The sequence below is a fragment of the Saimiri boliviensis genome, chromosome 7 (genome assembly GCF_048565385.1).
Source record: "Saimiri boliviensis isolate mSaiBol1 chromosome 7, mSaiBol1.pri, whole genome shotgun sequence".
NCBI lineage: Eukaryota > Metazoa > Chordata > Mammalia > Primates > Cebidae > Saimiri > Saimiri boliviensis.
Genome location: NC_133455.1, coordinates 24,392,115 through 24,407,094, shown reverse-complemented (window position 1 = coordinate 24,407,094; position 14,980 = coordinate 24,392,115). Strand labels below are relative to the sequence as shown.

General features: G+C 50.2%; 1 protein-coding gene across 3 annotated transcripts in view; it reads right to left on the bottom strand.

The window, feature by feature from the left end:
• Positions 1 to 14,768, bottom strand: part of SSH1 (slingshot protein phosphatase 1) — a 79,719-nt gene extending 64,951 nt beyond the window's left edge. The window contains exons 1-2 of one of the 3 annotated variants that reach the window (XM_039472171.2): positions 14,563 to 14,768; positions 9,034 to 9,074 (exon numbers count right to left, since the gene is read on the bottom strand). In XM_039472171.2, the coding sequence (XP_039328105.1) occupies positions 9,034 to 9,074; positions 14,563 to 14,631 (110 nt within the window). In that variant the 5' untranslated portion in view covers positions 14,632 to 14,768. Of the gene's footprint in view, positions 1 to 9,033; positions 10,279 to 14,562 lie in introns of those variants that run through there. The other 2 variants (XM_039472169.2, XM_074402274.1) reach the window with 2 other exon arrangements.
• Positions 14,769 to 14,980: the final 212 nt, after the last annotated feature.

Sequence of the window (14,980 nt, the reverse complement as noted above, 5' to 3'; positions counted from 1 at the left end):
TCAATTAAGTATTTGTTGAATGAGCAGCTCACAAGCAGACAAATGAGGACAGAGCGGTACTAAGACTGACCTAAAAGCACCGATATCACTCAACTGCAATGGACGCAATGGTGGGAAGAAATCTCTCTGTCCTTTGTTTCCGGAACATCCAAGACCACTTTGAGTTGCTCAACAGGAAACATACTCAACTTCCAAGACCTCTAGGGCCCATCCAGTGCACACTAGGCACTGTGAGGCAGGAGGCCAAACAGGCCCTGTCCCTAGAGTGCTCCCGGTCTAGTGGGCAGGGCCAGCTTCTTCATATGTGCTCAGAAAGGCCCTGTACTTGGTTTAACACTCTGCTGGTACCATCTTGAAATTCGTAATAATGTTTGTTGTTGTTGTTGTTGTTGTTGTTGTTGTTTGTTTGTTTGTTTGAGACAGAATCTCACTCTGTCACCCAAGCTGGAGCTCAGTGGTGCAATCTCGGCTCACGGCAACCTCCACCTGCTGGGTTCCAGCGATTCTCCTGCCTCACCCTCCCGAGTAGCTGGGATTACAGGTGTGTGCCACCACACTCAGCTGATTTTTGTATTTTTAGTAGAGACGGGATTTCACCATGTTGTCCAGACTGGTTTCGAACTCCTGACCTCAGGTGCTCCACCTGCCTCAACCTCCCAAAGTGCTAGGATTATAGGTATAAGCCACCGTGCCCAGCCTCTTAATGTTTAACAAGGCTCTCTACCACGTTCATTTTGCACTGGGCTCCACAAATTATACAGCCAGCCCCGCACTGCAGGAAACATTTACGTACTTAAGCACATACACTATAAAGCAAGTACCAAATACCAAGGAAACACTAAGGAGAGAAAAACGCCTGTGAGAAGAAAAAGTAAGACACGAATCATTTCCAAGAGAAGCTATTACCATGAAGGAAGTACGGGCAGGGGCACTTGTTGAGTCTACTATGGGAGAAGATGTTCATGTCATGAGCACACTGAATTCTGACAGCCACCCTACAAGCTGCATACTACAATGCGCATTTGAAACTAAGGCCTGCTCAAGATCATATAACAGTCTACTGACATGACAAAGGACAGACATAGGAGCCAAACCCGTGCCCATCCCTCTCTAAGTCTAAAGCTGTGGGAAAAAATATATCTTAAGAATCAACAGCAGTGGTTATTTTTAAGGTCAACATATCAAAGGTGGGGTAAATCTAAGAGACACGAAGCCTCAGAGCATGAACAAGCATGTGGGTGCTGAGTGGAGGGGACCAGCGTTCTCCAGGGTGGTATCAAACTCTGTAAGGCTCGCTCTCCATATTCCTGAACACCAGGCACCCCTTACCATCCCATAACCAGGCACATCTGTAACACTGAATCGAAACCTACTTGTTTACATGTGTTTTCTCTACATTAGACTGGGGGCATCCCTAGAACTCACAGACTGACTGGTGGGCAGAATTCTGCCTGGTGCATGCACACGGGTGAGCCTTTCTCTTTGAATGTGCGCAGGACCAGAGAACAAGATGGGAGAGTTGTTCCCTTAATTAGGCTGCACTGTACATTAAGGGTGATAAGATAATCATTCCTGTGATTACAGTCTGTTATAAGACCCTACAGCAGCAGACTCTTCTGCTGGCCTTGAAAAAGCAAGTGCCATGAATTCTACAGCTGCAAGAAAATGAATTCAGGCCGGGCACGCTGGCTCACACCTATAATCCCAGAACTTTGGGAGGCCGAGGCAGGTGGATCACCTGAAGTCAGCAGTTTGAGACCAGCCTGACCAATATAGTAAAACCCCATCTCTACTAAAAATACAAAAATTTGCTGGGCATGGTGATGTGCACCTGTAGTCCCAGCTACTCGGGAGGCTGAGAAAAGAGAACTGCTTGAACCCGGGAGGTAGAGGTTGCGGTGAGCCGAGATGGTGCCACTGCACTCCAGCCTGGGTGACAGAGCAAGACTCCATCTCAAAAAAAAAAAAAGATGAATTCAGCAAAGAACCTCGTGAGCTTAAAAGAGGACCCTGGGGTTCAGATGAGTCCCCAACCCTGGCCAGCAAGCCTGTGAGACCACAGAGAACCCAGTGATACTGTGTCCAGATCCCTGACCCATGGAAACTGTGAGATAATAAACACGAGCCGGGTGCGGTGGCTCATGCCTGTAATCCCATCACTTCGGGAGACCAAGGCAGGTGGATCACCTGAGGTCGGGAGTTTGAACCCACCTGATCAACATGGAGAAAACCCTTCTCTACTAAAAACGCAAAATTAGCCAGGTGTGGTGGCGCATGCCTGTAGTCCCAGCAACCTGGGAGGCTGAGGCAGGAGAATCGCTTGAACCCGGGTGGTGCAGGTTGCGGTGACCCGAGATTATGCCATTGCACTCCAGCCTGGGCAACAAGAGCAAAACTCCATCTCAAATAAAAAAGAAAAAAATTAAAAGATAAAATAAAATAAACATGCATTGTTTAATGGTTAAGTTAGGGATAACTTGTTATACAGCAAGAGATGATTGATACAGTAACCTATGCGGACGTCCCTCTTCAGCACGAACACGGAACTTGGATGCAGTGGCTGTGTGACACCTCCTGGTAGGACTTTAACTGGGCAGACTGGCAACAAAGACAACAAAGCCCAGGCTAAGATGGAGCACCAAGGGCAGGGAGGAACCCCAGAGGGTGGACAGCTGCAAAAGCAGGGGTGCTCACTGAAGAGGGGACATATGGTCTGCAGGGCAATGACATGCCAACCCCATCCACTGTGAAACTGTAGGGAGTGAGAGAAGGCAAAACCACACTTCAGAAGGCTGCAAGGAGAATGGGCTCCCTGGGGGACTTCCAGGTGAAGACCAAAAGGGGAAGGGAGTGTGGAGAGAAAGGCAGAGGAGTCAGGGAGTTCACAGCTTACCACTGAAACCAAATAACACAGAAGAGACAAAATCCTGCCGCTCTGGCCCAAACCTTTGCTAGGGCAGGCAATCACAAATAACCAAATTACGATCATTCTAACAATTATGTTCCCACACTTGACTTGGAAATGCTGGACTGAAAAAAAAAAAAAAATACTTCACTCCTGATCCACACCCTGGGGACAATATTATCTCCCCAGTGTCCTGCCTGGCCCACAACTACTTATGTCTCATGCCAGACTGAGCCGGCTCCCAGGATGGCAAGGGAGCCAGAAGCTGCTGCCAGCAGGGCCATCTGCTCACCAATTCCCACAGTCTGAACAGCACAGCTTCCAAAGAGGGACTGCGTGCGGCCAGCAGCAGCCTGCACATGAGGGAGGCAGGGAAGAGCAAGGGAACTGATCTATACTGCTCTGCTGCAATCGCCTGCGTGCCGGGTGTGAGATGATCAGTTCCTCAGACACTTCCCAGAAGGCCGTCCGAAAAACTGAATCATAACACTGCTTCCTCCAAGTCTGTATTCTTATTTGCATCTTACAGGAATGTAGCCGGGTAAAGGAGGCAGCCTATTCCCAGTCAAAGAGCATCTGGGGTGGGCGCCCTCTTAGGCCTGGCCCCAGCACCTGCAGGGAGTCGGCCCCTCTAATTCTCCTGGGGCATGAACTAACACTACACGTGAGCAATACCTGGTGAAGACCGAGTGTAGCAACCAAGCCCACCGTGGACCAGATTCTGGGCAAGGAACTTTTTTCTTGAGACAGGGTCTCGCTCTTTCACTCAGGATGGAGTGCAGCGGCACAATCTTAGCTCACTGTAGCCTTGACCTCCTGGGTTCAAGTGATCCTCCTACCGTGGCCTTTTGAGTAGCTGGGACTACAGATGTGTGCTACCATGCCCAGCTAATTTTTCTATTTTTATTGAGATTTTTTTGCCAGATTGCATAAAATGGTCTTGAACTCCTGGGCTCAAGCCGATCCACTCACCTTGGCCTCTCAAAGTGTTGGGATTACAGGCATGAGCCACTGCGCCTGGCCTGGGTGAGGAGTATCAGACAAACTACTCCACAACCCTGAAAGGTCGTAGTGTCATCCTTGTTTTACAGGTGGAACAACTGACACCCACGGAGCTGTAGGAACGCACAGAGGTAACTCAGCCAGGAGTTAGGTTTGGTAACTGGCACAGGAGCCAGATAGGTCTGCCTGACTTAGAACCCCACTGCCTTCCCCCTACACCTTGCTATATTTCTCCTACTGTCTGGAATTGACTTCAGGGTCAAAGTTTCAACCACTTAAACTGTTTATTTTTATTTATTTTATTTCTTTACTTATTTTGAGACAGAGTCTTGCTCTGTTGTCCAGGCTGGAGTGCAGTGGCATGATCTTAGCTCACTGTAACTTCCTGGGTTCAAGCAGTTCTCCTGCCTCAGCCTCCTGAGTTTCTGAGATTACAGGTCTGCACCTCCACGCCTGGCTAATTTTTGTTTTTTTAGTAGAGGGGGGTTTTACCATGTTGGCCAGGCTGGTCTTGAACTCCTGAGCTTCAGTGATCCATCCTGCCTTGGCCTTCCAAAGTGCTGGGATTAGAGGCGTGAGCTACCATGCCCGGCCATTTAAACTGTTTAAATGCTACATGAAGGCAGAGAAATGAGGCCCTATCACTAAGGGATGCGACAAAGACACACAGACCTGCCCTGTAAGGTGGGTGTGGCGCCTGTCACGGAGAGGGACACCAGGGGCCTCATGCTTTCTCTGAAGAGAGGGAAGTCACAAACATTTGGGGTGGGAGTACTTTTCACTGGCCATGAGGACTGTGGCCCGGTGAAAAGGAACCGGCCTAGGGAACGTGTGTGGTTGGGGAGCAGGGAGTAGGCCCGTGGACTGGCAGAGGCACGTGTGAGAGTGGAGGGCGGACAGGCCAGCAATACCAGTGACACCAGAACACAGGGAAGACTTCGGGGACCAGCAGGAAGAAGCCTCAAGAGGCCAGGGGTGATATGCCAAGGCAGAGGGGATGGGTCCAGAGGTGTCCCTCTGTGATGGAACAGAGGAGGTGTGAGGACCAAAGAGGTGCCACCAGGGAACCTTGGAAAAAGAAGGCGGGTGACTCGGAAAATCCAATCCATGTGTCCCTGCAATTTACTGAATATGGAAGAATCAGAGCTGACTTTTTGGATGACCCAAAAGATGACACTATTAGTTAAGGCTAGGCGAAGGGGAGAAAAGAGAGAGGAATATCCTGCTACCTCCAGTTTTTCTTAGAGACGAGGTAATGGCAGTTCGCCTTCGGCATCCATTGGAAACAAAGAGAAATCTCTAACTTTCCCGACCCCAAACAAACAAAAAGCAACAAACTATTCCATAATTTTCTTCTCTAGGAGAGACTCAGAGAGAAAAGGCCTGAAAATGCAAATTACCACATGGATGTGAATGAGTTTCAGTCAAAGCTTAAACCAGGCCACAACAACTTTTCTTGTGTGGCAAGGAAGGTCAGGAGGCAGGATGGTGTCCTGTGCCTCAAAAGGGGAGTGCTACGTCAAGGTGGTTGAAGAGGGACTTAAAAGGGGGGACAAGCCCAGAGCCCAGCATCCCACCCTGAATGAGAACACAGGTCTCCAACTCCAGCCCAGGGTCTCCCAGTGGTCACAATGGTATTGGGGACCTGCTGAGAGTGGCACAGAAGGACTCTCGGTGGTAGTCACAATGATCCAACATCCTAGGAGGCATCCACCACCAGCTGGCATGAGTCCTTGATGCTGGCCCTGGCGCTGCTGCTAATTCACTCCAGTGGCCTTAGGCAAGCTCCCTCACCTGTATGTCTGAGACAGCTAATTCAAACCGCATTATGAACCTGGTCTCCAGAAATGCAGCACAGTAGGGTCAACTTGACGTTGAAGGTCTCACTTCAAATACAGTATTTCCCAATTCCAATCTTGGGCCTCAACCACCAACTGGGAAAATCTCCTTCCTAAGGCTGTTTTGAGGATTCAACACGGAAAGCTGCCAAAGCCTTATTTCCCATCCCTTTGTAAGGTCCCCTGCAGCTCCCAACTAGGCAGAGAAAGGGACTTTTATTAGCGAGAAAAGGGCCAGGTACACTGGCTGTCATCATGCCTGTAATCCCAGGACTTTGGAAGGCTGAGGTGGGAGGATCACTTGAGCCCAGGAATTTGAGACCAGCCTCAACAACACAGTGAGACCTTGTCTCTTCAAAAACACATTTTAAGGCTGGGCACGGTGGCTCACGCCTATAATCCCAGCACTTTGGGAGGCCGAGGTGGGTGGATCACAAGGTCAAGAGATTGAGACCATCCTGGCCAACATGGTAAAACCCTGTCTCCACCAAAAAAACAAAAATTAGCTGGGTGTGGTGGTGTGCGCCTGTATTCCCAGCTACCTGGGAGGCTGAGGCAGGTGAACTGCTTGAACCCAGGAGACGGAGATTGCAGTGAGCCAAGATTGCACCACTACACTGCAGCCTGGTGCTTGGTGACACAGCAAGACTCCATCTCAAAAAAAAAAAAAAAAAAAAAAAAAAAAAATTTTTTTAAATAAGCCAGGTGTGGTGGCACACACCTGTAGTCCAGCTACTTGGGAGGCTGAGGTGGGAACATAGCTTGGCCCCAGGAGTTCAAGGCTGCAGTGAGCTGTAATCATACCACTGCACTCTGGCCTGGACAACAAAGTTAGGACTCTGTCTCCAAAAAATAAAAATAAAATATTTTAATTTAAAAAAAAGTTAAGGCTGGTCCGAGTGCAGTGGTGTTTACAACTCACTGATCACAACCAGTTACAGATTTCTTTGTTCCTTCTCCACTCCACTTGACTAGCCTTTAAAATATATATATATATATATATATATATATATATATATATATATATATATAGTTTTAAAAAGGTTAAATACCAGTGAGAAAGGTCCATATACACATTTTCATGTCACTGCCATTTATAAGTTCAAATTAACTGAAAACACTATGTTATAAGCTATTAAAGGTAATTAAAAAACGAAAATAGCTCTTTGTCCCAAAGATAGTCTAAGTGACAGAACTCAGTGCTCTCTCACCAATAACAGCCCTGACAGAGAGGGATGGGGTCAAGGGATGGAAGAGATTCCAACCCCAAGAAAGGGCTGGAGAGGAACCAGGGGAGGAGGTGTGGGGGAGGGGAGCTCCAGGAGGGAGCTGGGGGAGGGGAGCCGGGGAGGGGAGCCGGGGAGGGGAACTCCAGGAGGGAGCTGGGGAGGGGAGCCGGGGAAGGGAGCTCCAGGAGGAAGTTGGGGAGGCGACTTGGTGGAGAGGAGCTCTAAGAGGGAACTGGGGGAAAAGAGCTTTGAGGAGGGGAGCTCGAGGAGCGGACCTGAGGGTGGGGAGCTTGGGAGGGGAGCTAAGGAGGAAATCAGGGAGAGGGGAGCTGGGGGAGGGGAGCTGGGGGAGGGGAGCTGGGGGAGGGCAGATGGAGAAGAGAGACGGGGAGAGGCTTTCAAAGGGGATCTAGAGAGGAAATCTAGGGGAGGGGAGCTTGGGGAGGGGACTTTAGGGAGGGGAGATGGGGGAGCAAATCTAGGGAGGGGATTTGGGGGAGGAATATTGGGGAGGGGGGCTTGGGGAGTGGATCTTGGGAGGGGGTTTGGGGAATGGGAGCTTGGGGAGGTGGATCTAGGGAGGGAAGCTGGGGGAGGGGAGGGGAGATGGTGAGGGACTGGGGGAAGGGAACCTGGGGGCAGGGATCTGGGGTAGGGGATTTTGGGGGGAAGGGAGCTGGGTACCTCAGGAGCTACTCTGAAAAGGCAGGCAAGCTGCTCTTTCAGTTCGTCCTTGACAGCCAGTCTCCAGACTTCCACTCCACCCCCTCCCTGCTTCCACCCAGTCTGATCTGCAACTCGGCCCATGACTGCCCCCACTTGGGAGTCCAGCTGCTTCCACGCTGGGAACCCTGAGGTGGGCCCTGACCTGACTAACCAAAAACCCCAGAGTGACAGAGCAAATATGTCCCGTGTCTTGAGCATCACATTAAAAGCGAAGACCCAGCAGCAGAAATAAGACATCTTATCTCTTTGATTCTTGCAGGCTCGTGTTTCCCTACCCACACTATCTTTAGAAATCATGTGTGCCACAATAAAAGTGAGTATTTCCCCTTCCTTCACTCAAACAGACAGAAACGTCAAAAAAAAGCTGATCATATTTCTACCAGTTCTGCATGAGAGTTTGACCAGAACACCCTGCTCTCAGTAATGAATAGTTGACCCCAATTTCTGAACACACATTTCCTCTTCCAATTAATTTTCCTTCCCCTCATGAGATAAAACAGACTTTTTTTTTTTTTTTTAAAGAACAATATCCCTGAAAGTTTGTTTACTCTTTTTGAACTCTGAGGTCAGAGTTTAAGACTGGCTCCTTGGTGTGAAGGAATATATTATATGAATATAACAAAGGGCTGAATCATCTATAAACACCCCCAAAAAAGCAGGACTTAATTTTTGGCAAAAAAAAACAAAAATGTTTTTGGTGTCCATTAATGAATACATCAGCTGAGGACTACATCTTGGAATCTTTTAAATGAACAGAGCTAAAGATTTCTCCTAAGCACAGTTAAAGCACCATGAATTGATACATTTAGGGGGTTGAGTATCTGTTTCAAATCAGCAAAGTGCTTATGGCAAAAGGAACATTCGTTTCTTGATTATTAGGTTTTTTTTTTTATAAGCAGAAGAATAGTCTGCAAGAAAATACATAAAAATGTTCAACTTAGGCAGGGTGCAGTAGCTCATGACTGTAATCCCAGTACTTTGGGAGGCCAAGCAGGAAGATCACTTGAGGCCGGGAGTCCAAGACCCTGTCTCTATTAAAAAATAGTAAGTTACAAAAAAAAAAAAAATATGCCCCAAATGGTAATGTAAGGGTGGTAGAATAATGGCAATTATTTTCCTTCTTTTCCAAGTGTTATATAATATTACTAAGGCGGCTAAACGTACATATGGATTTTAAAGCATTACAGTTTTAGATATGCTGTAGGTAATAACTGCTAAGGCGCTGAAAAAATTGGCATATTCTTTTCGTAGGTTTTCCCTTTGGAGAGGAACAAGAGCATTCCTTACCTGCTTGGGAGAAAGACTTAGGAACAAAAATGGAAAGTCTGCTTACCTGAGGTTTAACTTTCGATCTTCATCGCTCCCAGCCTCCAACTACAGAGAAAGAAAGAGAATATCACACCACAGGCACCACTGACAACACGCCTCGGGCGGCAGTCTCACATTTTCCAACCCGGTGTTGGAAAAAGATAAAGATATCCAGGAAACCTGGCTACTTCTCAACAGCCATGCCCTTTCCTCACCAATCCCGGTCTGTCCCTTGGAGTCATTTCCGTGGGGGAATTTTCAGGTTTCCCAATGTTGACCCACATTCCTGCCACAGTCCAGGGGATGGAGTCCTGTTAGCTGAGCATTTCCTATCTGGTGTTGTTACCCAGCAGTCTTTAGCCCTCGGCCCTCAACTTTCCGGGGTTGTTCTGGATCTTATCCTGTTTTTCTCTTTTAAGGGGAGGGGGCCGTGTTTAAAGAGAATCCACTTCCTCTGTCGAGCCAGGCAATCACAGCTGAGTGATGAACACCATTTTCAAAAAACCATCCCAGGCAAGTCTTGCACAGTGAAAGGTGGCCAGGAATCGGGCTGTCTGTGTGTAGGTCTCGAAAGCTCTTGGTGGTTCTCGAAAAGACTTAAACGTTTAATACGAAATGTTCTAGGCTATCGGTTATTTATATAAATGCAAGAAAAAGATATTTAATATGTTCTGAAAGCTAAAAGGCCAAGAGGTTGGGCTCCAGAAGTACCTATGACTTATTTTTTTTCTTTCAAAGAGCAAACTGAAATGAGAAGGAGACACACACACACCCCCCAAACAACTCGGCACCACTGGGACTTGGCATGGTTTTTATGTTGCACAGAGGCACCTATTGAATGGGAAAAAGAAACCTGGAAAGCTGTGATGGCTGGGAGAGATGCAGGGCTGACTGAGGACAGAAATGAAGCAGAAGCCGAGGAGGCGGAGGAAAAGTGGTCCAGAGATAATGTAGGGCGGGGCCTGGGCAGCAAGGGAAACCCACCAGGAGGTGGCAACTTCAACCAAGAATGAATACACCAGCTGGCCACGGTTGTAATCCCAACACTGCAGGATGCCAAGGCAGGTGGATCATCTGAGGTCAGGAGTTCCAGACCAGCCTGGCCAAGACGGTGACACCCCGTCTCTACTAAAATTACAAAACTTAGACAGGCATGGTGGCACGTACCGGTAATCTCAGCTACCTGGGAGGCTGAGGCAGGTGAATCAGTTGAACCCAGGAGGCGGAGGTTGCAGTGAGCCAAGATCGCACCACTGCACTCCAGCCCGGACAACAGAGCCAGACTCCGTCTCAAAAAAAAAAAAAAAAAAAAAAGCCAGGTGTGGTGGCTCACACCTGTAATCCCAGCACTTTGGGAGGCCAAGGCAGGTGGATCATGAGGTCAGGAGTTCGAGACCAGCCTAGCCAACACGGTGACACCTCAACTCTACTAAAAATACAAAAATTAGCCAGGCATAGTGGCAAATAATCTGTAATCCCAGCTACGTGGGAGGCTCAGGCAGGAGAATCACTTGAACCCAGAAGGCGGAGGTTGCAGTGAGCCGAGATCACACCACTGCACTCCAGCCTGGGTGACAGAGCAAGACTAAGTCTCAAAAAAAAAAAAAAGAATGTGTACACCAGAGGGCCAGAGAGTCCCTACATCCTATTAAGATGATGCACATACAAGATTTTGCAGAGGCACCTACCCTACACTGAAGGACAATTGGAACGGCCAGGGAAGGCTTCAGTGACCACAAAACAAGTCACAACAGCAACAAACTGAGAAGAGAATGTTGGGTCTAACCCAGTGGTTCTCAACTGGGAGCAAGTTCTCTCAAGAAGAGACAGTAGGCGATGTCTGGAGGCATTTTTCTGGAGGTCACTACTGGCACCTAGTGGGTAGAGGACAGGATCCCACATGTGCTACACATCCCATAATGCACAGCACGGTCCCCCCACAAGAGAGAATGTTCTGGTCCCAAGTGGCAACAGTGGGTTGAGAAACTCTGGTCCAATCCAAAATGTGCCTGGAGATCTGCCCATGAAAATTAGTCACCTTGAACGTTTCTCAGCAACAACAATGTTACGATCCATTCCTGAAAATTACTGATTTATCTATTCTTGTGTGCTGCCTGTTCACACAAAGGAACTGAGTTAAGATTCACAAGAAAATAACATAAGTGATAAAATTAAAGACTTGGGGGGAAGAAAAGAAAGAAAATTAAAAGAGAAAGGAGAGCCTTAGGGCTGAGGGCTTGAAGGCTGCTATCCCTGTTTCCCACGCCGGCAGCAGGCCTGGCTGTGTCAGGAAAGCGCAGCCCTAAGTGTCTGACTCATTATGAAGTTGCATTTTGATGAGTGATGACGTGGCTTGTGGGTATGGACTTCACAATCACTTAATTCTCGGTCACTCTCCCAGGTTCTTGGATGAAAGGCCATGTCAGGTCAGCTATTCCAGGGAAGCTATATATGCCACGGAACACATGAAAGAGGTAACCTAGTCCTTTTAGATGAGCCAGGGCCCACAGACAGGTAGTAACTCAAGCAAGGGCGGACCAGGGCAGAGCCGGCCTGGCCCACCCAGGTCTCCTGCCCCCATGCACACCTGCTATCTCCAACACACCTTGCTTCTCAGCTCAACACATCTGGGCGAGGGCCTTGCCTTCAGGAAACATCCCAGCCCATTCAAAGCCCAGCTACAAATGCTGCAGCTTTACTACGATAGAATAAAAGCTGCCTGAGTTTTACTTTGTGTTTATCAGGTCATTGGCACTTGGTAAAAATAATGCTTTATAAAATAACTGAAAACGTAGGCCGGGCGTGGTGGCTCACACCTGTAATGCCAGCACTTTGGGCAGCTGAGGCGTGCGGATGATGAGGTCAAGAGATCAAGACGATCCTGTCCAACATGGTGAAACCTTGTCTCTACAGAAAAAAAATTAGCTGGGCGTGGTGGCACACGCCTGTAATCCCAGCTACTTGGGAGGCTGAGGTAGGAGAATCGCTTCAACCCAGGAGGTGGAGGTTGCACTGAGCCAAGATGGTGCCACTGCACTCCTGCCCGGTGATAGGGTGAGACTCCATGTCAAAAGAAAAAAGAAACTTTGCCTAGTAGAAACAATGCAAATGTCCAACAATATATGGTACATCCATACAATGGAGTATTATACAGCCATGAAAACAAATGAAGTACTGCCACATGCTACAACATGCAGAACTTTGAAAACATGATGCTGGGCTGGGCGCAGTGGCTCATGCCTGTAATCCCAGCACTTTGGGAGGCCAAGGCAATCAGACCACCAGGTCAAGAGATCAAGACCACCCTGACCAAAATGGTGAAACCCTGTCTCAAAAAAAAAAAAAAAAAAGAAAACATGACACTGAGTAAAAGAAGCCAGACACAAAAGGCCACATAGGGTGTGATTCCATTTATATAAAATATTCAGAATAAACAAATCCATAGATACAGAAAGTAGATGAGTGGCTGCCTTAGGGAGCATAGGGCAGGGGGAGGCTGCAGCTGAGGGCTAAGGGGTACAGAGTTCCTTTTTTGGTGGGGGGTGAAAATGTTCTGGAATTAGATGGTGGTGATGCTTGCATAATCTCATGAATATACTGAAAACCGCTGAATTGTACACTTTACAATGGCCAACTTATGGCATGAAACTAAAAAATAATAAGCCCTTAAAAATGTGTCAGACAAGAACAGATTAGGTTACAAGTAACTCCAGGAACATCGGGTTTTGAATCAGAAATCTGGGCTGACAGGCTCAGCCTGAAGCCAACCTCTCCCCTTACCTCAGGTAAGTTTTTGTGATGAGAACCTGAGATTACATGCATAAAAGTACTCTGTAAATTACCAGACGACAGAGACAGGAACAGAAAACAGCCCCTCCTCGCTGTGGGAAGGAAAGGCACTATTGCAATCCAACTTCTCAGTAGCAGGCCATTGATGGCCAATTTCTTTTGCCTCTAATCATCATGTAGAGGGGGGATTATTAGAACCTTCTGTCTGTAGATAACTCATGAGTGGCCTCACCTCTCCAAGGAAAAGGTTCAAGTTCCCAGGCACTCTGAAAACATACCTGCCAATCCCAGCAAAGCAAGGCTGAAGAGCTACCCTACCAGGAGACGGGGCTGTCAAACCGAACGCAAATATTATTCTCGTCTCACACAGACACACAAACCTCCCCCGTGTTATCAGTCAACTTCCCCCACTCCCTCCCACAAAGAAAGGGTCTGAAGAGCCCAGATGCCGGCTGCAGAACTTCCTGGGCCTGAGACTGCAGAGCCACCTCTCCAGTCTTCTCTAAACATAGCTAAGGGTCTGCAGGCAAACACTCAGCCTTGTTACAGATAAGAGTTTAGACCAGAGGCCTTGAAGGGTTCTCCCAGAGATGGTGGGTGAGACTGCACGACCAGAGGGTCATCCCTCCAGCTACAGGGCCCAAGACAAGCCAGGCCAACCCTGCAGGCTCAGAGGGCACCAGTTCCCTCAATTAACCCCAGAGGAAGAAGCCAGGCAAACAGACCCGGGCCACACACACAGAACCACAAAAACGTGCACAGTGCCGGCACATGCGGCCCAGAGATGCACCTATGCAATCAGCCAGAATGGGTCACAGCCACACAGAAAGGCAGATGCACATAAACACACAGCCCTAAGTGATGTTACAGAAAGGAAAAGCCGGACTCAGGCTGCACACAGAACCCGAAGCACGCTCAGTCACCGTCACACAGTGACACGGCTCAGTCACCATCACACAGCGACACAGGCACGCCTACAGCCAGAACTCCTGAGGCGGCAGGTGGGGAAACAATCTCACACGTTTGTAGGGGCACCTCCAGATGCCTGTCTCACGCTGGCACACCCGGAAGACAGGTCAACCAGAGTCACATCTCACATCGCAAAGCCAGGCACACAGGCAAAGGGCCTCGACCCCCCCCTCCCCGGCCACAGGTCTCAGAACCAGCAGCTCACGCAGTCACCCAATCAGGGGTCCCAGTCGCACATCTAGTCACTCCTGGACCCGGGTCACACTGCAGAGTCACCCACAAATAGGAGTCCCCTCCACACACACAGTCCTCCCAGACAGAGGTCAACCCCCAGACAGGGGTCACACCTGAAATCACAGTCCCCACTCACGAGGTCACACCTGCACACACAGTCTCTGCACAGTCACCCTCAGATGGGGATCACAAAGCACAGTCCCCGCCAAACAGGGATCACCCCAAGATGGGGGTCACCCCCGATGGGGATCACAGCGCACACACAATCCCCTGCAGGCACTTCCACAGGAGCACTGCACACAGTCCCTGCAAAGTCGCTCCCCAATAGGGGTCACACCGCACACAAAGTCCCCGCACAGCTCCCCCACACAGGGTCACATCGCACACAGTCCTCGCACTGTCACCCCGGTCCGGCTGCCCAGCTCGGTTCCTACAGTGGGGCCCCCCACAAGAGCTCGCACAGCCACCACCCCTCCGCCGCTGCGCACGCGCGGCCCCGGCTCTGGCGGCCTCGGCTCGGCGTCCGGCGGCCCAGGCCGGGCGCAGCGGGCCTGGGGCTCACCTCGCTGTTGCTGGCCGAGGAGGAGGCGGCGCTGGGCGTGGGCGACCGCTGCAGGGTGACCAGGGCCATGGCCGCGGCGCGGTGCTACGGCGCCACCGACGTCTTGAGCTAGAGCCGCCACCGCCACCGCCGCCCGGGCCGGGCCCGGGGCCTCCAGGAGCCGCGCGCGGGCGGCCGGGCCGAGCCGGGCCGGGCCCGCCCTTCCCCCTCGGCGTCGCCCCCGCCCCCGCCCCCGCCCCCAGCTCCCGCCTCCCGCGCCGGCGCGCGCCGGGCGGGGCGGGGCAGGGGAGTGGGCGGGGCGGGGCGGGGCGGGGCGGGGCGGGGCGGGGCGGAGAGGCGCGCGTGCGCGGGGGCCCCCGAGGGCGGCCCGAGGCCTCGGTAGGTCTGTCACGTCCACCGCGCGCCCGATGCACGCGCC